The sequence below is a fragment of the Myotis lucifugus genome, unplaced genomic scaffold (assembly GCF_000147115.1).
Source record: "Myotis lucifugus unplaced genomic scaffold, Myoluc2.0 scaffold_291, whole genome shotgun sequence".
Lineage (NCBI taxonomy): Eukaryota > Metazoa > Chordata > Mammalia > Chiroptera > Vespertilionidae > Myotis > Myotis lucifugus.
In genome coordinates this window covers 550,610-573,318 of record NW_005871339.1, presented here as the reverse complement: position 1 = coordinate 573,318, position 22,709 = coordinate 550,610, and the positions used below count along the sequence as shown (strand labels likewise).

Genomic DNA, 22,709 nt, shown 5'->3' with positions numbered 1-22,709 from the left:
ACACCATAGAGCGTCATCCTCAATAGAAAGGACCAAATCAGTGACATCCCAGCAGCTTGCTTGGATTGCAAGGGAATTACGCCGTCTGAGAAAGTCCCTCTGGAGAAGTGACACAGTGTATGACTCCATTTATATACGTTCTTGGCATAGCTGAGAATAGAGATGGAGAAGTGAGAGGTGGTTGTCAGGGATTAGGGGTGAGAGTACAGGTGAGTATGGTCTAAAGGGGTGGATGTGGGAGCCTTTCAGTAATGGTACAACACTGTGTCTAATGGTGGGGGTGATTATATGATCTTCAAATGTGAAAATACTGCATAGAAACACACACACACACACACAGTGCATGTAAATCTGATGAAATCTGTATAAAACCGGTGGATTTTCAATCTCCTGGTTGTGATTTGTGCTAAGGTTAGGTAGGATGCTATCAGAGGGTAAGAGGGTAAGGGTGAGGTTAAGGCCCCTCTCCCCCAGTGCACACCAGACAGATGTGCAAGCAGGGCTGAGAAAGATGCTGTCCTGGCTCCCTTCCGAATTCCCAGGACTGCCTGTCGGCCCAGAGACCACTCCGGCCCAATGTCCACACCTCCCCACTCCTCACCTACGTGTGGGTGTGAAGCAGCAAACCAAGCAGACCTGGCCCAGTGAGGGTCCAGAGGAGACCGGCCATCCCCGAGGTCCTCTCCAGGAGCACGAGGAGCAGGCCTCTAACAATCCGCGGGACCCAACACAACCACAAGCAGCCCTACCGGCGACCACCTCCACCATCTGCCTGAGAGAATGGCGGCCACACATTGCCCCGAACCATCAGGACCTGCAGGAGGAACCGTTTGACCAAGCAGGGCCCTAGCGCCAGTTTCCCCGAGGGCCAAACAGGGGTCAGGCTCCCATCACGGTCCCCACGGGCATCTGACTCACCTAATGAGGCTTCCGGGCCCTGCACTGACCCAACAAGGAAAGGGGGCATGTGAGCCTTTTGTAGGGACAACAAAGGCCAGGGACCAGATATAAAAGCGCTGGAGACCTAGGACAATTTACACACACTCATAGGCACGCACATACCCGTTCGGTCCTCCCAGCTCACCACCAGCCTCTGCCCCACCATGGCCGCTTCCACCCTGTCCGTCTGCTCCAGCAACCGGAGCTATGGCAGCCGGGCCTGCCTTCCCGGGTCCTATGACTCTTGCACAGACTCCTCCTGGCAGGTGGACGACTGTCCAGAGAGCTGCTGTGAGCCTTCCTGCTGCGCCCCCACCTGCTGTGTCCCCAGCTGCTGCCAGCCTTCCTGCTGCACCTCCAGCTGCTGTGTCCCCAGCTGCTGCCAGCCCTCCTGCTGCACCCCCAGCTGCTGTGTCCCCAGCTGCTGCCAGTCCACTTGTTGCACCCCGACCACCTGCCTGACCCTTGTCTGTGCCCCAGTGAGCTGTGTGTCCAGCCCCTGCTGCCAGGTGACCTGTGGGTCCAGCCCCTGCCAGTCAACCTGCACCAGCTCCTGCACACCCTCGTGCTGCCAGCCCTCCTGCTGCACCTCCTCCCCCTGCCAGCAGGCCTGCTGTGTGCCCGCCTGCTGCACACCCGTCTGCTGCACACCCGTCTGCTGTAAGCCAGTCTGTTGTAGGCCTGTCTGTTGCAAACCTGTCTGCTGCACACCCGTCTGCTGCAAGCCCGTCTGTTCTGGGGCCACCCCCTGCCCAGCCCCTTCGAGCTGCTGCAGACCCTCCTCCTGCGTGTCCCTCATCTGCCGCCCCGTGTGCAGGCCTGCCTGCTGCGTGCCCGCCTCCTCCTGCTGTGGCCCTGCCTCCTCCTGCCAGCCCAGTTGCTGCCGCCCATCCTCCTGCATGTCCCTGTTCTGCCGCCCCGTGTGCTCCCGCCCGGCCTGCTGTGTCCCCACCTCGGCCCAGACGTCCTGTTGCTGAGCAGGCATGTCCCCCAGGACCAGCCGAACTCGGGTCTCATCCCGTGACTGTGGTCCTCCCAGCCGCCCCTCAGTCTGGTCCTGAGCAGTGTCAGGTGGCTGCCCCCACTCAGGATGGGGAACCTCAGTCTCCACTAACCTGACCTGACCTCTGCCCTCAGGACACCTGGACCTCACTGCTCCCTGGGCTTCTGCCTCCTACACGATGCCTCCACCTGCCCAGGGCCACCTGTCCTTCCCTCCTAGTTTCTCTGTTGAGTCACTTGACCTCTACTCTCAGCTGGTCAGCACCTCCTCGGGCACCCAATAAACTCACCTCAGCACCTGATCGCTTCCTTCTTCTGATTTCATGGGGGAGGGACGGGGACATGTGGTTTTCACCAGACATTGGTCCGCTCCAGCCACGGATATTTCTAGAAATGAGTGGCTCAGAGATCTCAAAGTGCAGTGGCCTAACTCCTCCTGGTGGGGCACCAGGACCCGAGGTCAGTGCCTGCTGGGCCTGTGCCTGGACTTCCTCAGGCTGGTCTCCTGCAGAAAGTCATGGTCTAAGGCAGGGGTCCTCAAACTACGGCCTGCGGGCCACATGCAAATACAAATATTGTATTTGTTCCCGTTTTGTTTTTTTACTTCAAAATAAGATATGTGCACTGTACATAGGAATTTGTTCAAAATTTTCTTTTAAACTATAGTCCAGCCCTCCAATGATCTGAGGGACAGTGAACTGGCCCCTGTTTAAAAGTTTGAGGACCCTGCTGTAGGAGTGTCAGGCCCAGAGGCCATTCACCCACTGTCCCATCTGAAATGCCTGGGCTCCTTGCAGCACAGACTGTGGGCCTGGGGCCTCCCCTGTGGTCCGCCCACAGGTCTGCACTGTGAGCAGAGACCTGATGGAGGGAAGCAGGGAGGGGCTGCTCCAACCCTGATAGAGTCAGAGGGACTGGATGACCTTCCCGCCAGGGCCACACCAAACAATTAGCAAATCCTGGAGTCATGTATTCAGATGCTGGACTTGAAGATCACAGAACAGGGACCCCTGAGGGAGGGGAACAAAGACAGTGAGTCTCACAGTTGCCCCAACTCACCATCATGAGAGCATTTCCACTCTCCTGTGCAAAAATGGAAAACCCAAGCGCCCCATACACCCCTGAGTCAGAAGTGGCCTTGGGCGTTGAGGGAGCCTCAGGCAGCTAGTGTTTATGGCCAGAGTGACAGAGAGGGGAGACCTTCCCTGAGTCACTCTTGGTCCTCAGAGGGTCTCCCTCAAGTGTCAGCTAAGTAATGGTCAGCAACCCCATGTGAGTCTGGGATTGAGGAAACCCACAAAACTAGAGGGCTCATCCCAGACACCAAACATGCCCACAGCAGCGCCTATTCCCTCCTGCCAGGTGGAACACGGTCCTGATTCAGGACATCGGGAGACCACTCAGGGGGCATTGCCTCCTTTGTGGGTAAAATGAGCCCCAGTGGTTAAGTCCTACCTGACAAAGCTGATAGCAAACTCTAAAGAATGAGCCAGTCCCCAGAATTTTTAGGATTTTCTGCATTTAATATGATAGCATCTGTGAACACAGATTATTTTGCTTTTTTCTGATTTAGATGCCCTTTATTCCTTTCACTGTCTATCTGCTTTCCCAGAGTTTCCAGTCCTATGGAGAATGGAGGTGGCACAAGTGGGCATCCTTATCTTGTTTCTGATCTTAGAGGAAGAGCTTTCAGTCTTTAAAATTGAGTGTGATATTTGCTGTAGGTTATTCATACATATTCATCTATATATTCATATATACTTATATATATGCTGTTTCCTTCCATTTCTAGTTTGTTGAGTATTTTTATCATGAAAGTTTGTTGAATTTTGTCAAATGTGGAGGGTTTTTTTGCATCAGTTGAGACGGTCATGTATTTTCCTCCTCATTCTATCAATGTTGTATATTACACTGATCAACTATCACATGTAGAACCATCCTTGCATTTCAGCAATGGATCTCTCTTGGGTGAGTGTATAAATCTCTTAATCTGCTGCTAAATTTGATTTGTTAGTATTTTTTGAGTGTTTTTACATCAATGTTCATAAGGGATATTGACCTGCAGCTTTCTTTTCTTGTAGTGTGTTTGTCTGTCTCTGGTATCACAGTAATACGGGCCTTATAGGATGAGTTAGGGAGAGTTCCCTCTGAAGGTTACAGTGAGCTCGGGATGAACAAAAAATCCTTAACTTGATATAAGGCATCTATGACTCTCACAGCCAACACCACACTCCATTGTAAAGACAACACTTTTCCTTGAGACTAGGAACAAGACACAGATGTCCCCTCCCACCACACTATTCAGCCTCATACTGAGGGTCTGAGCCAGAACAAGACAAGAGAAAGAAGTAAATGGCAGGCATATTGGAAATGCAGAAATGAAATGGTCTCTATTCACAGAGGACATGATTGTCCACATAGAACACCCCCAGGAATCTATAAAAGGTCTCCTGGAAATATAAGAGTTTGGAAAGATTGAAGAATGCAAACTTAAAATAATAATTAATTGTAGTTCTATACGGAGGTGGGCAAAAGGAGATTTACAGTTATGAGTACATGAAACAGAGCTTATTCTTATGTTGTTGTTTGTTTTTGAATAATTTTATTATTGATTTGTATTCTTTGCCTCCTTATTATTGTTATTATTTTGTATCCTTACCTATGATTTATATTTTAGCTAATGATGACTGGTAATTTAACCTACTTTTGCCACCTCCATATAATATTAATAAAGAATTGGATTTCAAACTTTCTGTTTAAAAGTATGACTTACAACAAAATAAAAAATGAAAAATAGCATAAATGTAACATAATGAAAACTATAAAAACACTGATGAAATGAACTAAAGCAGGCATGAATAAATGGAGAATTAGAGCATCTTCATGGGTGGAGACATTGTGATGTCAGTTACCTTCGCATTGATCTGTACATTCAAGGCAATCCCAATAAAAATAGCAGCAGAATTATTTTTTGTTGTCAATAAGCTGAATGTAAAAGTATTTGGAAAGGCAAAGGAGCTCAAATAGCCAAAGCTATTGTCATTCTTGCTGTTTGAGACCCTCGTCCGTCTATCTTCCCCTTTACTGCGTTCCGCTGTGGCTGGTGCCCCCTCCTCAGCCGCCTGTGTGTGGGGATGTCCAGCAGCGTAGGCAGCAGAACCCCAATTTCAGCCCCTGCTGCCCAGCCTCTGACTCTGGGATTCAAACCATCCCTTGCAACATCAGGGAGAACAGCTGGCAGTGGAGAAGGGCAGGGCGGGTGGGGCTGCCAGGGCTCCCCCACTCCAGATGTTTCCAGGGGTGTTTGCTTGGGAAACACACAGGGCAGGGGGCCAACCCCCTCTTCAACAAAACAGACTTTTTACAAGCAGCAGACTCTTTCCTGGAAATAATCCAGAGGAAATACGGGCGCCCAGGACTCAGCTCAAAATATCAACAAGGAAAGGAGGCGTGGGGAGCCTACTGCTGGAAAACAAACACCCAGGAGGGTATAAAAGCCAACAGCCCTGGGCATCTTACACACTCACACTCACTAACTCACTCACACACTCACACACTCACACCCTCCTCCAGCCCCACTGCCCCACCATGGCCGCTTCCAACCTGTCTGTCTGCTCCAATGGCCTGAGCTATGGCAGTCGGGCCTGCCTTCCCGGGTCCTGTGACTCTTGCATGGACTCCTCCTGGCAGGTGGACGACTGTCCAGAGAGCTGCTGTGAGCCCTCCTGCTGCGCCCCCACTTGCTGTGTCCCCAGCTGCTGCCAGCCCTCCTGCTGCACCCACAGCTGCTGTATCCCCAGCTGCTGCCAGCCCTCCTGCTGCACCTCCAGCTGCTGTGTCCCCAGCTGCTGCCAGCCCTCCTGCTGCACCCCCAGCTGTTGTACCCTGACCCCATGCCTGACCCTTGTCTGTGCCCCAGTGAGCTGTGTGTCCAGCCCCTGCTGCCAGGTGATCTGTGGGTCCAGCCCCTGCCAGCCAACATGCACCAGTTCCTGCACACCCTCGTGCTGTCAGCCCTCCTGCTGCACCTCCTCCCCCTGCCAGCAGGCCTGCTGTGTGCCCGCCTGCTGCACACCCGTCTGCTGCACACCCGTCTGCTGTAAGCCAGTCTGTTGTAGGCCTGTCTGTTGCAAACCTGTCTGCTGCACACCCGTCTGCTGTAAGCCAGTCTGTTGTAGGCCTGTCTGTTGCAAACCTGTCTGCTGCACACCCGTCTGCTGCAAGCCCGTCTGTTCTGGGGCCACCCCCTGCCCAGCCCCTTCGAGCTGCTGCAGACCCTCCTCCTGCGTGTCCCTCATCTGCCGCCCCGTGTGCAGGCCTGCCTGCTGTGTGCCCGCCTCCTCCTGCTGTGGCCCTGCCTCCTCCTGCCAGCCCAGCTGTTGATGCCCACCCAGCCTCCTGCATGTCCCTGCTGCTGAGCAAACATGTCCCCCAGGACCAGCCTGGCTGAGTTTTCACCCTGTGACTGTAGTCCTCCCAGCCGCCCCTCAGTCTGGTCCTGAGCAGTGTCAGGTGGCTGCCCCCACTCAGGATGGGGAACCTCAGTCTCCACTAACCTGACCTGACCTCTGCCCTCAGGACCCCTAGACCCCACTGCTCCCTCGGCTTCTGCCTCCTACACGATGCCTCCACCTGCCCAGGGCCACCTGTCCTTCCCTCCTAGTTTCTCTGTTGAGTCACTTGACCTCTACTCTCAGCTGGTCAGCACCTCCTCGGGCACCCAATAAACTCACCTCAGCACCTGATCGCTTCCTTCATCTGATTTCATCGGGGAGGGGTGGGGCCATGTGGTTTTCACCAGACATAGGTCCACTCCAGCCACAGATATTTCTAGAAATGAGTAGCTGAGAGATCCCAAAGGGCAGTGGCCTAACTCCTCCTGGTGGGGTGCCAGGGCCCGAGGTCAGTGCCTGCTGGGCCTCTGCCTGGGCTTCCTCAGGCTGGTCTCCTGCAGAAAGTCATGGTCTAGGAGTGTCAGGCCCAGGGGCCATTCACCCACTGTCCCATCTGAAACGCCTGGGGCTCCTTGCAGCACAGACAGTGGGCCTGTGGCCTCCCCAGTGGTCCGCCCACAGGTCTGCACTGTGAGCAGAGACCTGATGGAGGGAAGCAGGGAGGGGCTGCTCCAACCCTGATAGAGTCAGAGGGACTGGATGACCTTCCCGCCAGGGCCACACCAAACAATTAGCAAATCGTGGAGCCATGGTATTCAGATGCTGGACTTGAAGGTCACAGAACAGGGACTCCTGAGGGAGGGGAACCAACAGAGTGAGCCTCACAGTCGGCCCGACTCACCGCCATGAGAGCATGTCCAGGCCCTGGTGCAAAAATAGAAAACCCAGGCGCTCCATGCACCCCTGAGTCAGAGGCGGCCCTGGGATTTGGGGGAGCCCCAGGCAGCTGTAGTTTATGGCCAGAGTGACAGAGAGCGAAGACCTGCCCTGAGTAACTCTTTGTCCTCAAAAGGTTTCCCTCAAGTGTCAGCTAAGTAATGACCAGCAACCCCATGTGAGTCTGGGATTGGGGAAACCCACAAAACTAGAGGGCTCATCCCAGACATCAGACATGCCTACAGCAGCGCCTATTCCCTCCTGCCTGGTGGAACATGGTCCTGATTCAGGACATCGGGGAGACCACTCAGGGGGCATTGCCTCCGTTGTGGGTAAAATGAGCCCCAGTGGTTCAGTCCTACCTGACAAAGCTGATAGCAAACTCTAAAGAATGAGCCATTCCCCAGAATTTTTAGGATTTTCTACATTTAATATGATAGCATCTGTGAACACAGATTATTTTGCTTTTTTCTGATTTAGATGCTGTTTATTTCTTTCACTGTATCTGCTTTCCCAGAGTTTCCAGTCCTATGGAGAATGGAGGTGGCACAAGTGGGCATCCTTATCTTGTTTCTGATCTTAGAGGAAGAGCTTTCAGTCTTTCAAAATTGAGTGTGATGTTTGCTGTAGGTTTTCCATACATATTCATTTTTTATTCATATATATTTATATATATGCTGTTTCCTTCCAGTTCTAGTTTGTTGAGTATTTTTACATACAACTATCATATGTAGAACCATCCTTGCATTTCAGCAATAGATCTCTCTTGGCTGAGGTGTATAAATCTCTTAATCTGCTGCTGAATTTGATTTGTTAGTAATTTGTTTAGTGTTTTTACAGCAATGTTCATAGGGCCTATTGACCTGTACCTTTCTTTTCTTGTAGTGTCTTTGTCTGGCTCTGGTATCAGTAATCCTGGCCTCAGAGATTGAGTTAGGGAAGGTTCCCTCTGAAGTTTACAGTGACCTAGGAATGAACAAAAAATCCTTAACTTGAACTGACTGGTTTGGCTCAGTGGATAGAGCGTCGGCCTGCGGACTGAAAGGTCCCAGGTTCGATTCCGGTCCAGGACATGTACCTTGGTTGTGGGCACATCCATAGTAGTAGGTGTGCAGGAGGCAGCTGATCGATGTTTCTCTCTCATCGATGTTGCTAACTATCTCTCTCTCCTCTCTGTAAGAAGTGAATAAAATATATTAAATAATAAAAAAAAAGAAATGCTTACTGCATGCCCTGGCTGGTTTGGCTCAGTGGGTAGAGCATCGGCCTGTGGACGGAAAGATCCTGGGATCAATTCCCGTCAAGGACACATGCCCGGGTTGTGGGCTTGGTCCCCAGTGGGGGCATGCAGGAGGCAGCCAATCAGTGATTCTCTCTCATCATTGATGTTTCTATCTCCTCTCCGTCTCCCTTCCTCTCTGAAATCAATAAAAGTATAATTTTAAAAAAAATCCTTAACTTGATATAAGGCATCTATGAAACTCTCACAGCCAACATCACATTCCATTGAAAAGACACTTTTCCCTGAGACTAGGAATAAGACACAGGTGGCCCCTGCCATCACACTATTCAGCTTCATACTGAGGGTCTGAGCCAGCACAAGACAAGAGAAAGAAGTAAAGGGCATGCATATTGGTAATGAAGAAATAAATTGTCTCTATTCACAGAGGACATGATTGTCCACATAAAACACCCCCAGGAATCTACAAAAGGTCTCTTGGAAATATAAGAGTTTGGCAAGGATGAAGAATGAAAACTTAAAATAATAAAAATTAATTGTACTTCTACACGGAGGTGGGCAAAAGGAGATTTACAGTTATGAGTGAACGACACTGAGCTTATTCTTATGTTATTGTTTGTTTTTTAATAATTGTATTATTTATTGGTATTACTTGTCTCATTATTATTGTTATTATTTTGCATCCTTACCTATGATTTTTGTTTTAGCTAATGTTGACTGGTAATTTAATATACTTTTGCCCACCTCCATATAATATTAATAAACAATTGGATTTCAAACTTTTTGTTTAAAACTATGACTTACAACAAAATAAAAAATGAAAAATAGCATAAATGTAACATAACGAAAACTATAAAAACACTGATGAAATGAACCGAAGAAGACATGAATAAATGGAGAATTAGAGCATCTTCACGGTGGAGACATTGTGATGTCAGTTACCTTCGCATTGATCTGTACATTCAAGGCAATCCCAATAAAAATAGCAGCAGAAGTATTTTTTGTTGTCAATAAGCTGAATGTAAAAGTATTTGGAGGGCAAAGGAGCTCAAATAGCCAAAGCTATTGTCATTCTTGCTGCTGGAGACCCTCGTCCGTCTATCTTCCCCTTTACTGCGTTCCGCTGTGGCTGGTGCCCCCTCCTCAGCCGCCTGTGTGTGGGGATGTCCAGCAGCGATGAGCAGCAGAGCCCCAATTTCAGCCCCTGCTGCCCTGCCTCTGACTCTGGGATTCAAACCATCCCTTGCAACGTCAGGGAGAACAGCTGGCAGTGGAGCACGGCAGGGCAGGGGGGGCTGCCAGCGCTCCCCCACTCCAGATGTTTCCAGGGGTGTTTGCTTGGGAAACACACACAGGGCAGGGGGCCAAGCCCCTCTTCAACAAAACAGACTTTTTACAAGCAGCAGACTCTTCCCTGGAAATAATCCAGAGGAAATACGGGCGCCCAAGACTCAGCTCAAAATATCAACAAGGAAAGGAGGCGTGGGGAGCCTCCTGTTTGGGAAATAAACACCCAGGAGGGTATAAAAGCCAACAACCCTGGGCATCTTACACACTCACACTCACTCACACACTCACACACTCACACCCTCCTCCAGCCCCACTGCCCCACCATGGCCGCTTCCAACCTGTCTGTCTGCTCCAATGACCTGAGCTATGGCAGCCGGGCCTGCCTGCCCGGGTCCTATGACTCTTGCACGGACTCCTCCTGGCAGGTTGACGACTGTCCAGAGAGCTGCTGTGAGCCCTCCTGCTGCTCCCCCACTTGCTGTGTCTCCAGCTGCTGCCCGCCTTCCTGCTGTACCCCTAGCTGCTGCCAGCCTTCCTGCTGCACCTCCAGTTGCTGTGTCCCCAGCTGCTGCCAGTCTACCTGTTGCACCCCCAGCTGTTGTACCCTGACCCCCTGCCTGACCCTTTTCTGTGCCCCAGTGAGCTGCGTGTCCAGCCCCTGCTGCCAGGTGACCTGTGGGTCCAGCCCCTGTCAATCAGCCTGCACCAGCTCCTGCACACCCTCGTGCTGCCAGCAGTCTAGCTGCCAGCCCTCCTGCTGCACCTCCTCCCCCTGCCAGCAGGCCTGCTGTGTGCCCGCCTGCTGCACACCTGTCTGCTGCACACCCGTCTGCTGTAAGCCAGTCTGTTGTAGGCCTGTCTGTTGCAAACCTGTCTGCTGCACACCCATCTGCTGCAAGCCCGTCTGTTCTGGGGCCACCCCCTGCCCAGCCCCTTTGAGCTGCTGCAGACCCTCCTCCTGCGTGTCCCTCATCTGCCGCCCCGTGTGCAGGCCTGCCTGCTGCGTGCCCACCTCCTCCTGCTGTGGCCCTGCCTCCTCCTGCCAGCCCAGCTGTTGATGCCCGCCCATCCTCCTGCATGTCCCTGCTCTGCCGCCCCGTGTGCTCCCGCCCGGCCTGCTGCGTCCCCACCTCAGCCCAGAAGTCCTGCTGCTGAGCAGGCATGTCCCCCAGGACCAGCCGAACTCGGGTCTCACCCCGTGACTGTGGTCCTCCCAGCCGCCCATCAGTCTGGTCCTGAGCAGTGTCAGGTGGCTGCCCCCACTCAGGACGGGGAACCTCAGTCTCCACTAACCTGACCTGACCTCTGCCCTCAGGACCCCTGGACCTCACTGCTCCCTGGGCTTCTGCCTCCTACACGATGCCTCCACCTGCCTGAGGGCCACCTGTCCTTCCCTCCTAGTTTCTCTGTTGAGTCACTTGACCTCTACTCTCAGCTGGTCAGCACCTCCTCGGGCACCCAATAAACTCACCTCAGCACCTGATCGCTTCCTTCATCTGATTTCATTGGGGAGGGGTGGGGCCATGTGGTTTTCACCAGACATAGGTCCGCTCCAGCCACAGATATTTCTAGAAATGAGTGGCTGAGAGATCCCAAAGGGCAGTGGCCTAACTCCTCCTGGTGGGGAACTGTTGGGGTTCTTATTCCAGCATCAAGGATTCAGGAAATCTGGAGAAGGCTGTGCGTAGATTAAATAGGAGTCCAGAGACGAAGCATAATTTTGAAAGGCATTTGGGGGTCAGAGGAGCTTAGCTAAAGGAGCTAAGTTCTAAGATCTAAACCAAGGGTTCTCAACCTTCCTAATGCCGCGACCCTTTAATACAGTTTCTCATGTTGTGGTGACCCCCAATCATAAAACTATTTTAGTTGCTAATTCTAACTGTAATTTTGCTACTGTTATGAATCGTAATGTAAATATCTGATATGCAGGCTGTATTTTCATTGTTACAAATTGAACATAATTAAAGCATAGTGATTAATCACAAAAACAATATGTAATTATATATGTTTTCCGATGGTCTTAGGCGACCCTGTGAAAGGGTCGACCCCCAAAGGGGTCGTGACCACAGGTTGAGAACCGCTGGTCTTAGGAGAGTCAGGCCCAGGCGACATTCACCCACTGTCCCATCTGAATGCCTGGGGCCTCTTGCAGCACAGACTGTGGGCCTGGGGCCTCCCCTGTGGTCCGCCCACAGGTCTGCACTGTGAGCAGAGACCTGATGGAGGGAAGCAGGGAGGGGCTGCTCCAACCCTGATAGAGTCAGAGGGACTGGATGACCTTCCCGCCAGGGCCACACCAAACAATTAGCAAATCGTGGAGCCATGGTATTCAGATGCTGGACTTGAAGATCACAGAACAGGGACCCCTGAGGGAGGGGAACAAAGACAGTGAGTCTCACAGTCGGCCCGAGTCACCGCCATGAGAGCATGTCCAGGCCCTGGTGCAAAAATGGAAAACCAAAGCACTCCATGCACCCCTGAGTCAGAGGCAGCCCTGGGATTTGGGGGAGCCCCAGGGCAGCTAGTGATTATGGCCAGAGTGACAGAGAGGGGAGACCTTCCCTGAGTCACTCTTGGTCCTCAGAGGGTCTCCCTCAAGTGTCAGCTAAGTAATGGTCAGCAACCCCATGTGAGTCTGGGATTGAGGAAATCCACAAAACTAGAGGGCTCATCCCAGACACCAAACATGCCCACAGCAGCGCCTATTCCCTCCTGCCAGGTGGAACACGGTCCTGATTCAGGACATCGGGAGACCACTCAGGGGGCATTGCCTCCATTGTGGGTAAAATGAGCCCCAGTGGTTCAGTCCTACCTGACAAAGCTGATAGCAAACTCTAAAGAATGAGCCATTCCCAAGAATTTTTAGAATTTTCTGCATTTAATATGATAGCATCTGTGAACACAGATTATTTTGCTTTTTTCTGATTTAGATGCTGTTTATTTCTTTCACTGTATCTGCTTTCCCAGAGTTTCCAGTCCTATGGAGAATGGAGGTGGCACAAGTGGGCATTCTTATCTTGTTTCTGATCTTAGAGGAAAAGCTTTCAGTCTTTCAAAATTGAGTGTGATGTTTGCTGTAGGTTTTTCAGACATATTCATTTTTTATTCATATACATTTATATATATGCTGTTTCCTTCCAGTTCTAGTTTGTTGAGTATTTTTACATACAACTATCATATATAGAACCATCCTTGCATTTCAGCAATAGATCTCTCTTGGCTGAGGTGTATAAATCTCTTAATCTGCTGCTGAATTTGATTTGTTAGTAATTTGTTTAGTGTTTTTACACCAATGTTCATAGGGGCTATTGACCTATACCTTTCTTTTCTTGTAGTGTCTTTTTCTGGCTCTGATATCAGTAATCCTGGCCTCAGAGATTGAGTTAGGGAAGGTTCCCTCTGAAGTTTACAGTGACCTAGGAATGAACAAAAAATCCTTAACTTGCCCTGACTGGTTTGGCTCATTGGATAGAGCGTCGGCCTGCGGACTGAAAGGTCCCAGGTTCGATTCCAGTCCAGGACATGTACCTTGGTTGTGGGCACATCCATAGTAGTAGGTGTGCAGGAGGCAGCTGATCGATGTTTCTCTCTCATCGATGTTGCTAACTATCTCTCTCTCCTCTCTGTAAGAAGTGAATGAAATATATTAAATAATAAAAAAAAAGAAATGCTTACTGCATGCCCTGGCTGGTTTGGCTCAGTGGGTAGAGCATCGGCCTGTGGACGGAAAGGTCCTGGGATCGATTCCCGTCAAGGGCACATGCCTGGGTTGTGGGTTTGGTCCCCAGTGGGGGCATGCAGGAGGCAGCCAATCAGTGATTCTCTCTCATCATTGATGTTTCAATCTCCTCTCCGTCGCCCTTCCTCTCTGAAATAAATAAAAGTATAATTTAAAAAAAAAATCCTTAACTTGATATAAGGCATCTATGAAACTCTCACAGCCAACACCACACTCCATTGAAAAGACACTTTTCCCTGAGACTAGGAATAAGACACAGGTGGCCCCTGCCATCACACTATTCAGCCTCATACTGAGGGTCTGAGCCAGCAGAACAAGACAAGAGAAAGAAGTAAAGGGCAGGCATATTGGTAATGAAGAAATAAATTGTCTCTATTCACAGAGGACATGATTGTCCACATAGAACACCCCCAGGAATCTACAAAAGGTCTCTTAGAAATATAAGACTTTGGCAAGGATGAAGAATGCAAACTTAAAATAATAAAAATTAATTGTACTTCTACACGGAGGTGGGCAAAAGGAGATTTACAGTTATCAGTGAACGAAACAGAGCTTATTCTTATGTTATTCTTTGTTTTTTAAAAATTGTATCATTTATTTGTATTACTTGTCTCATTATTATTGTTATTATTTTGCATCCTTACCTATGATTTTTGTTTTAGCTAATGATGACTGGTAATTTAATATACTTTTGCCCACCTCCATATAATATTAATAAACAATTGGATTTCAAACTTTTTGTTTAAAACTATGACTTACAACAAAATAAAAAATGAAAACTAGCATAAATGTAACATAATGAAAACTATAAAAACACTGATGAAATGAACCGAAGAAGACATGAATAAATGGAGAATTAGAGCATCTTCACAGGTAGAGACATTGTGATGCCAGTTACCTTCGCATTGATCTGTAGATTCAAGGCAATCCCAATAAAAATAGCAGCAGAATTATTTTTTGTTATCAATAAGCTGAATGTAAAAGTATTTGGAGGGCAAAGGAGCTCAAATAGCCAAAGCTATTGTCATTCTTGCTGTTGGAGACCCTCGTCCGTCTACCTTCCCCTTTACTGCGTTCCGCTGTGGCTGGTGCGCCCTCCTCAGCCGCCTGTGTGTGGGGATGTCCAGCAGCGATGAGCAGCAGAGCCCCAATTTCAGCCCCTGCTGCCCTGCCTCTGACTCTGGGATTCAAACCATCCCTTGCAATGTCAGGGAGAACAGCTGGCAGTGGAGCACGGCAGGGCGGGTGGGGGTGCCAGCGCTCCCCCACTCCAGATGTTTCCAGGGGTGTTTTCTTAGGAAACACACACAGGGCAGGGGGCCAAGCCCCTCTTCAACAAAACAGACTTTTTACAAGCAGCAGACTCTTTCCTGGAAATAATCCAGAGGAAATACGGGCGCCCAGGACTCAGCTCAAAATATCAACAAGGAAAGGAGGCGTGGGGAGCCTCCTGCTTAGAAAACAAACACCAGGAGGGTATAAAAGCCAACAGCCCTGGGCATCTTACACACTCACACTCACTCACACACTCACACACTCACACCCTCCTCCAGCCCCACTGCCCCACCATGGCCGCTTCCAACCTGTCCGTCTGCTCCAATGACCTGAGCTATGGCAGCCGGGCCTGCCTGCCCGGGTCCTGTGACTCTTGCATGGACTCCTCCTGGCAGGTGGACGACTGTCCAGAGAGCTGCTGTGAGCCCTCCTGCTGCACCTCCAGCTGCTGCCAGCCTTCCTGCTACACCTCCAGCTGCTGTGTCCCCAGCTGCTGCCAGCCTTCCTGCTGCACCCCCAACTGTTGTAACCGGACCCCCTGCCTGACCCTTGTCTGTGCCCCAGTGAGCTGTGTGTCCAGCCCCTGCTGCCAGGTGACCTGTGGGTCCAGCCCCTGCCAGTCAACCTGCACCAGCTCCTGCACACCCTCGTGCTGCCAGCCCTCCTGCTGCACCTCCTCCCCCTGCCAGCAGGCCTGCTGTGTGCCCGCCTGCTGCACACCTGTCTGCTGCACACCCGTCTGCTGTAAGCCAGTCTGTTGTACGCCTGTCTGTTGCACACCTGTCTGCTGCACACCCATCTGCTGCAAGCCCGTCTGTTCTGGGGCCACCCCCTGCCCAGCCCCTTCGAGCTGCTGCAGACCCTCCTCCTGCGTGTCCCTCATCTGCCGCCCCCGTGTGCAGGCCTGCCTGCTGCGTGCCCGCCTCCTCCTGCTGTGGCCCCGCCTCCTCCTGCCAGCCCAGCTGTTGATGCCCGCCCATCCTCCTGCATGTCCCTGCTGCTGAGCAAACATGTCCCCCAGGACCAGCCTGGCTGAGTTTTCACCCTGTGACTGTAGTCCTCCCAGCCGCCCCTCAGTCTGGTCCTGAGCAGTGTCAGGTGGCTGCCCCCACTCAGGACGGGGAACCTCAGTCTCCACTAACCTGACCTGACCTCTGCCCTCAGGACCCCTGGACCTCACTGCTCCCTGGGCTCCTGCCTCCTACACGATGCCTCCACCTGCCTCAGGGCCACCTGTCCTTCCCTCCTAGTTTCTCTGTTGAGTCACTTGACCTCTACTCTCAGCTGGTCAGCACCTCCTCGGGCTCCCAATAAACTCACCTCAGCACCTGATCGCTTCCTTCTTCTGATTTCATGGGGGAGGGGTGGGGCCAGTGGTTTTCACCAGACATTGTCTTCTTCAGCCACGGATATTTCTAGAAATGAGTGGCTGAGAGATCCCAAAGGGCAGTGGCCTAACTCCTCCTGGTGGGGCGCCAGGGCCCGAGGTCAGTGCCTGCTGGGCCTGTGCCTGGACTTCCTCAGGCTGGTCTCCTGCAGAAAGTCATGGTCTAGGAGTGTCAGGCCAGGGGCCATTCACCCACTGTCCCATCTGAAACGCCTGGGCTCCTTGCAGCACAGACTGTGGGCCTGGGGCCTCCCCTGTGGTCCGCCCACAGGGCTGCACTGTGAGCAGAGACCTGATGGAGGGAAGCAGGGAGGGGCTGCTCCAAGCCTGATAGAGTCAGAGGGACTGGATGACCTTCCCGCCAGGGCCACACCAAACAATTAGCCAAATTGTGGAGCCATGGTATTCAGATGCTGGACTTGAAGGTCACAGAACAGGGATCCCTGAGAGGGGAACCAACAGAGTGAGCCTCACAGTTGGCCCGACTCACCGCCATGAGAGCATGTCCAGGCCCTGGTGCAAAAATGGAAAACCCAGGGGCTCCATGCACCCGTGAGTCAGAGGCGGCCCTGGGATTTGGGGGAGCCCCAGGCAGCTGGTGTTTATGACCAGAGTGACAGAGAGGGGAGTCTGCCCTGAGTAACTCTTGGTCCTCAGAGGGTCTCCCTCAAGTGTAAGCTAAGTAATGGTCAGCAACCCCATGTGAGTCTGGGATTGGGGAAACCCACAGAACTAGAGGGCTCACCCAGACACCAAACATGCCTACAGCAGCGCCTATTCCCTCCTGCCAGGTGGAACATGGTCCTGATTCAGGACATCGGGGAGACCACTCAGGGGCATTGCCTCCGTTGTGGGTAAAATGAGCCCCAGTGGTTCAGTCCTACCTGACAACGCTGATAGCAAACTCTAAAGAATGAGCCATTCCCAAGAATTTTTAGGATTTTCTGCATTTAATATGATAGCATCTGTGAACACAAATTATTTTGCTTTTTTCTGATTTAGATGCCATTTATTTCTTTCACTGTCTATCTGCTTTCCCAGAGTTTCCAGTCCTATGGAGAATGGAGGTGGCACAAGTGGGCATCCTTATCTTGTTTCTGATCTTAGAGGAAGAGCTTTCAGTCTTTCAAAATTGAGTGTGATGTTTGCTGTAGGTTATTCCTACATATTCATCTATATATTCATAAATACTTATATATATGCTGTTTCCTTCCATTTCTAGTTTGTAGAGTATTTTTATCATGAAAGTGTGTTGAATTTTGTCAAGTGTGGAGGGTTTCTTTGCATCAGTTGAGACGGTCATAGATTTTCCTCCTCATTCTATCAGTGTTGTATATTACACTGATCAACTATCACATGCAGAACCATCCTTGCATTTCAGCAATAGATCTCTCTTGGGTGAGTGTATAAATCTCTTAATCTGCTGCTAAATTTGATTTGTTAGTATTTTTTGAGTGTTTTTACATCAATGTTCATAAGGGATATTGACCTGTAGCTTTCTTTTCTTGTAGTGTGTTTGTCTGTCTATGGTATCACATTAATACGGGCCTTATAGGATGAGTCAGGGAGAGTTCCCTCTGAAGGTTACAGTGACCTCGGGATGAACAAAAATCCTTAACTTGATATAAGGCATCTATGAAACTCTCACAGCCAACACCACACTCCATTGTAAAGACAACACTTTTCCTTGAGACTAGGAACAAGACACAGATGTCCCCTCCCACCACACTATTCAGCCTCATACTGAGGGTCTGAGCCAGAACAAGACAAGAGAAATAAGTAAATGGCAGGCATATTGGAAATGCAGAAATGAAATGGTCTCTATTCACAAAGGACATGATTGTCCACATAGAACACCCCCAGGAATCTATAAAAGGTCTCCTGGAAATATAAGAGTTTAGCAAGGTTGAAGAATGCAAACTTAAAATAATAAAAATTAATTGTAGTTCTATACGGAGGTGGGCAAAAGGAGATTTACAGTTATGAGTACATGAAACTGAGCTTATTCTTATGTTGTTGTTTGTTTTTGAATAATTTTATTATTGATTTGTATTCTTTGCCTCCTTATTATTGTTATTATTTTGTATCCTTACCTATGATTTATATTTTAGCTAATGATGACTGGTAATTTAACCTACTTTTGCCACCTCCATATAATATTAATAAAGAATTGGATTTCAAACTTTTTGTTTAAAAGTATGACTTACAACAAAATAAAAAATGAAAAATAGCATAAATCTAATATAATGAAAACTATAAAAACACTGATGAAATGAACTGAAGAAGACATGAATAAATGGAGAATTAGAGCATCTTCACGGTGGAGACATTGTGATGTCAGTTACCTTCAGATTGATCTGTAGATTCAAGGCAATCCCAATAAAAATAGCAGCAGAATTATTTTTTGTTAGTAAAAGTATTTGGAAAGGCAAAGGAGCTCAAATAGCCAAAGCTTTTGTCATTCTTGCTGCTTGAGACCCTCGTCCGTCTATCTTCCCCTTTACTGCGTTCCTCTGTGGCTGGTGCCCCCTCCTCAGCCGCCTGTGTGTGGGGATGTCCAGCAGCAATGAGCAGCAGAGCCCCAATTTCAGCCCCTGCTGCCCTGCCTCTGACTCTGGGAGTCAAACCATCCCTTGCAACGTCAGGGAGAACAGCTGGAAGTTTAGCACAGCAGGGCGGGTGGGGGTGCCAGCGCTCCCCCACTCCAGATGTTTCCAGGGGTGTTTGCTTGGGAAGCACACACAGGGCAGGGGGCTAACCCCCTCTTCAACAAAACAGACTTTTTACAAGCAGCAGACTCTTTCCTGGAAATAATCCAGAGGAAATACGGGCGCCCAGGACTCAGCTCAAAATATCAACAAGGAAAGGAGGCGTGGGGAGCCTCCTGCTTAGAAAACAAACACCAGGAGGGTATAAAAGCCAACAGCCCTGGGCATCTTACACACTCACACTCACTCACACACTCACACACTCACACCCTCCTCCAGCCCCACTGCCCCACCATGGCCGCTTCCAACCTGTCCATCTGCTCCAATGACCTGAGCTATGGCAGCCGGGCCTGTCTGCCTGGGTCCTGTGACTCTTGCACGGACTCCTCCTGGCAGGTGGACGATTGTCCAGAGAGCTGCTGTGAGCCCTCCTGCTGCACCTGCAGCTGCTGCCAACCTTCCTGCTGCACCTCCAGCTGCTACCAGCCTTCCTGCTGCACCTCAAGCTGCTGTGTCCCCAGCTGCTGCCCCCAGCTGCTGCCAGTCCACTTGTTGCACCCCTACCACCTGCCTGACCCTTGTCTGTGCCCCAGTGAGCTGTGTGTCCAGCCCCTGCCAGTCAACCTGCACCAGCTCCTGCACGCCCTCATGCTGCCAGCAGTCTAGCTGCCAGCCCTCCTGCTGCACCTCCTCCCCCTGCCAGCAGGCCTGCTGTGTGCCCGCCTGCTGCACACCTGTCTGCTGCACCTCCTCCCCCTGCCAGCAGGCCTGCTGTGTGCCCGCCTGCTGCACACCCGTCTGCTGCACACCCGTCTGCTGTAAGCCTGTCTGTTGTAGGCCTGTCTGTTGCAAACCTGTTTGCTGCACACCCATCTGCTGCAAGCCTGTCTGTTCTGGGGCCACCCCCTGCCCAGCCCCTTCGAGCTGCTGCAGACCCTCCTCCTGCTGTGGCCCTGCCTCCTCCTGCCAGCCCAGCTGTTGATGCCCGCCCATCCTCCTGCATGTCCCTGCTCTGCCGCCCCGTGTGCTCTCACCCAGCCTGCTGCGTCCCCACCTCAGCCCAGACATCCTGCTGCTGAGCAAACATGTCCCCCAGGACCTGCCTGGCTGAGTTTTCACCCCGTGACTGTGGTCCTCCCAGCCGCCCTCAGTCTGGTCCTGAGCAGTGTGAGGTGGCTGCCCCCACTCAGGACGGGGAACCTCAGTCTCCACTAACCTGACCCGACCTCTGCCCTAAGGACCCCTGGACCTCACTGCTCCCTCGGCTTCTGCCTCCTACGCGATGCCTCCACCTGCCCAGGGCCACCTGTCCTTTCCTCCTAGTTTCTCTGTTGAGTCACTTGACCTCTACTCTCAGCTGGTCAGCACCTCCTCGGGCACCCAATAAACTCACCTCAGCACCTGATCGCTTCCTTCTTCTGATTTCATGGGGGAGGGGTGGGGCCAGTGGTTTTCACCAGACATTGTCTTCTTCGGCCACGGATATTTCTAGAAATGAGTGGCTCAGAGATCCCAAAGGGCAGTGGCCTAACTCCTCCCGGTGGGGTGCCATGGCCCGAGGTCAGTGCCTGCTGGACCTGTGCCTGGACTTCCTCAGGCTGGTCTCCTGCAGAAAGTCATGGTCTAGGAGAGTCAGGCCCAGGGGCCATTCACCCACTGTCCCATCTGAAATACCAGGGGCTCCTTGCAGCACAGACTGTGGGCCTGGGGCCTCCCCTGTGGTCCGCCCACAGGTCTGCACCGTGAGCAGAGACCTGATGGAGGGAAGCAGGGAGGGGCAGCTCCAACCCTGATAGAGTCAGAGGGACTGGATGACCTTCCCGCCAGGGCCACACCAAACAATTAGCCAAATTGTGGAGCCATGGTATTCAGATGCTGGACTTGAAGGTCACAGAACAGGGACCCCTGAGAGGGGAACCAACAGAGTGAGCCTCACAGTCGGCCCGACTCACCGCCATGAGAGCATGTCCAGGCCCTGGTGCAAAAATGGAAAACCCAAGTGCTCCATGCACCCCTGAGTCAGAGGCAGCCCTGGGATTTGGGGGAGCCCCATGCAGCTAGTGTTTATGGCCAGAGTAACAGACAGCGGAGACCTGCCCTGAGTAACTCTTGGTCCTCAGAGGGTCTCCCTCAAGTGTCAGCTAAGTAATGGTCAGCAACCCATGTGAGTCTGGGATTGGGGAAACCCACAGAACTAGAGGGCTCATCCCAAACACCAAACATGCCTACAGCAGCGCCTATTCCCACCTGCCAGGTGGAACATGGTCCTGATTCAGGACATCGGGGAGACCACTCAGGGGCATTGCCTCCGTTGTGGGTAAAATGAGCCCCAGTGGTTCAGTCCTACCTGACAACGCTGATAGCAAACTCTAAAGAATGAGCCATTCCCAAGAATTTTTAGGATTTTCTGCATTTAATATGATAGCATCTGTGAACACAGATTATTTTGCTTTTTCCTGATTTAGATGCCGTTTATTTCTTTCACTCTCTATCTGCTTTCCCAGAGTTTCCAGTCCTATGGAGAATGGAGGTGGCACAAGTGGGCATCCTTATCTTGTTTCTGATCTTAGAGGAAAAGCTTTCAGTCTTTAAAATTGAGTGTGATGTTTGCTGTAGGTTATTCCTACATATTCATCTATATATTCATATATACTTATATATATGCTGTTTCCTTCCAGTTCTAGTTTGTTGAGTATTTTTACATACAACTATCAGATGTAGAACCATCCTTGCATTTCAGCAATAGATCTCTCTTGGCTGAGGTGTATAAATCTCTTCATCTGCTGCTGAATTTGATTTGTTAGTAATTTGTTTAGTGTTTTTACATCAATGTCCATAGGGGCTATTGACCTGTACCTTTCTTTTCTTGTAGTGTCTTTGTCTGGCTCTGGTATCAGTAATCCTGGCCTCAGAGATTGAGTTAGGGAAGGTTCCCTCTGAAGTTTACAGTGACCTAGGAATGAACAAAAAAACCCTTAACTTGCCCTGACTGGTTTGGCTCATTGGATAGAGTGTCGGCCTGCGGACTGAAAGGTCCCAGGTTCGATTCCGGTCCAGGACATATACCTTGGTTGTGGGCACATCCATAGTAGTAGGTGTGCAAGAGGCATCTGATCGATGTTTCTCTCTCATCGATGTTTCTAACTATCTCTCTCCCCTATCTGTAAAAAGTGAATAAAATCTACACTAATAAAAGAGAAACATGGTAATTGGCGTTGGACCGCTACCCTTCCCATTGGCTAATCAGCATATCCTTATGCCAATTGACTGTCAGCCAAGATGGCGGCCGGCAGCCAGGCAGCTGGAAGCGAACATGAGGCTTGCTTGCTCCAGGGACTGCAGACTCCAACGTTCCCCGCCTGACTTGCCGGCCTCTGAGTTGCAACTCTAAGCAACTATGTACTATGTTGCAAATGTAGAAACCAGCTTTCAACCTGCCGGGATCTCAGAGCTGAAGTTATACATTATTTCGATTATAGCAGCGGAAGCCTCAGAGCTAGAGCCAGAGCTAAAGCTGGCCCAGAATAAAAAAAAAAAGAAAGAAAAAGAAACAAAGGAGTGGTTGGGAGCTTCAGTCAATTGCCAGCCTGAAAGTAGCCCTCAGCTCCTCACCCAGACTGGCCAGGCACCCCAGTGGGGACCCCCACCCTGATCCAGGACACCCTTCAGGGCAAACCAGCCGGCCCCCAGGCCTCCATCCTATATAGTAAAAGGGTAACAAGCCTCCCAGCACCGGGATCAGCGGAGCCTCGAGGCCTCCTGGCACCGGATCAGCGTGACAGGGGGCAGTGCCCAAACC

The 22,709-nt window shown here is 50.9% G+C and overlaps 5 protein-coding genes across 6 annotated transcripts in view; all 5 read left to right on the top strand.

The window, feature by feature from the left end:
• Positions 1 to 22,709, top strand: part of TSPEAR (thrombospondin type laminin G domain and EAR repeats) — a 60,798-nt gene that overhangs the window by 9,630 nt on the left and 28,459 nt on the right.
• Positions 891 to 2,152, top strand: LOC106699034 (keratin-associated protein 10-7-like). Of its 2 annotated transcripts, XM_014465397.2 has the most exons (3): positions 891 to 1,143; positions 1,192 to 1,262; positions 1,371 to 2,152. In XM_014465397.2, the coding sequence occupies exons 1-3, from the start codon at positions 1,104 to 1,106 to the stop codon at positions 1,914 to 1,916; spliced, it is 657 nt and encodes a 218-aa protein (XP_014320883.1). In that variant the 5' UTR covers positions 891 to 1,103; the 3' UTR covers positions 1,917 to 2,152. The 2 variants fall into 2 exon arrangements, with proteins under 2 accessions (XP_014320883.1, XP_023619314.1); XM_023763546.1 differs by having other exon boundaries at positions 891 to 1,262.
• On the top strand, positions 5,530 to 10,859 carry LOC111828162 (keratin-associated protein 10-7-like). Its single transcript, XM_023763540.1, has 4 exons — positions 5,530 to 5,678; positions 5,829 to 6,228; position 8,857; positions 10,441 to 10,859. The coding sequence occupies exons 1-4, from the start codon at positions 5,530 to 5,532 to the stop codon at positions 10,857 to 10,859; spliced, it is 969 nt and encodes a 322-aa protein (XP_023619308.1).
• On the top strand, positions 15,109 to 15,784 carry LOC106699033 (keratin-associated protein 10-8-like). Its single transcript, XM_023763532.1, is given in 3 exon segments — positions 15,109 to 15,378; positions 15,409 to 15,705; positions 15,707 to 15,784. Coding segments are annotated over 3 exon segments (645 nt in total).
• Positions 19,205 to 19,892, top strand: LOC111828167 (keratin-associated protein 10-12-like). Its single transcript, XM_023763549.1, has 2 exons — positions 19,205 to 19,343; positions 19,432 to 19,892. The coding sequence occupies exons 1-2, from the start codon at positions 19,205 to 19,207 to the stop codon at positions 19,890 to 19,892; spliced, it is 600 nt and encodes a 199-aa protein (XP_023619317.1).

What these genes read in the sequence shown, in the direction of transcription:
- LOC111828162 (XM_023763540.1), top strand. Translation starts at nt 5,530, where the DNA reads ATGGCCGCTTCCAACCTGTCTGTCTGCTCCAATGGCCTGAGCTATGGC. An exon ending in GAGCCCTCCTGCTGCGCCCC is followed by an intron (nt 5,679 to 5,828) that starts CACTTGCTGTGT and finishes CTGTTGTACCCT; the next exon opens with GACCCCATGCCTGACCCTTG.
- LOC106699034 (XM_023763546.1), top strand. Translation starts at nt 1,104, where the DNA reads ATGGCCGCTTCCACCCTGTCCGTCTGCTCCAGCAACCGGAGCTATGGC. An exon ending in GCTGCGCCCCCACCTGCTGT is followed by an intron (nt 1,263 to 1,370) that starts GTCCCCAGCTGC and finishes AGCTGCTGCCAG; the next exon opens with TCCACTTGTTGCACCCCGAC.
- LOC111828167 (XM_023763549.1), top strand. Translation starts at nt 19,205, where the DNA reads ATGGCCGCTTCCAACCTGTCCATCTGCTCCAATGACCTGAGCTATGGC. An exon ending in GAGCTGCTGTGAGCCCTCCT is followed by an intron (nt 19,344 to 19,431) that starts GCTGCACCTGCA and finishes CTGTGTCCCCAG; the next exon opens with CTGCTGCCCCCAGCTGCTGC.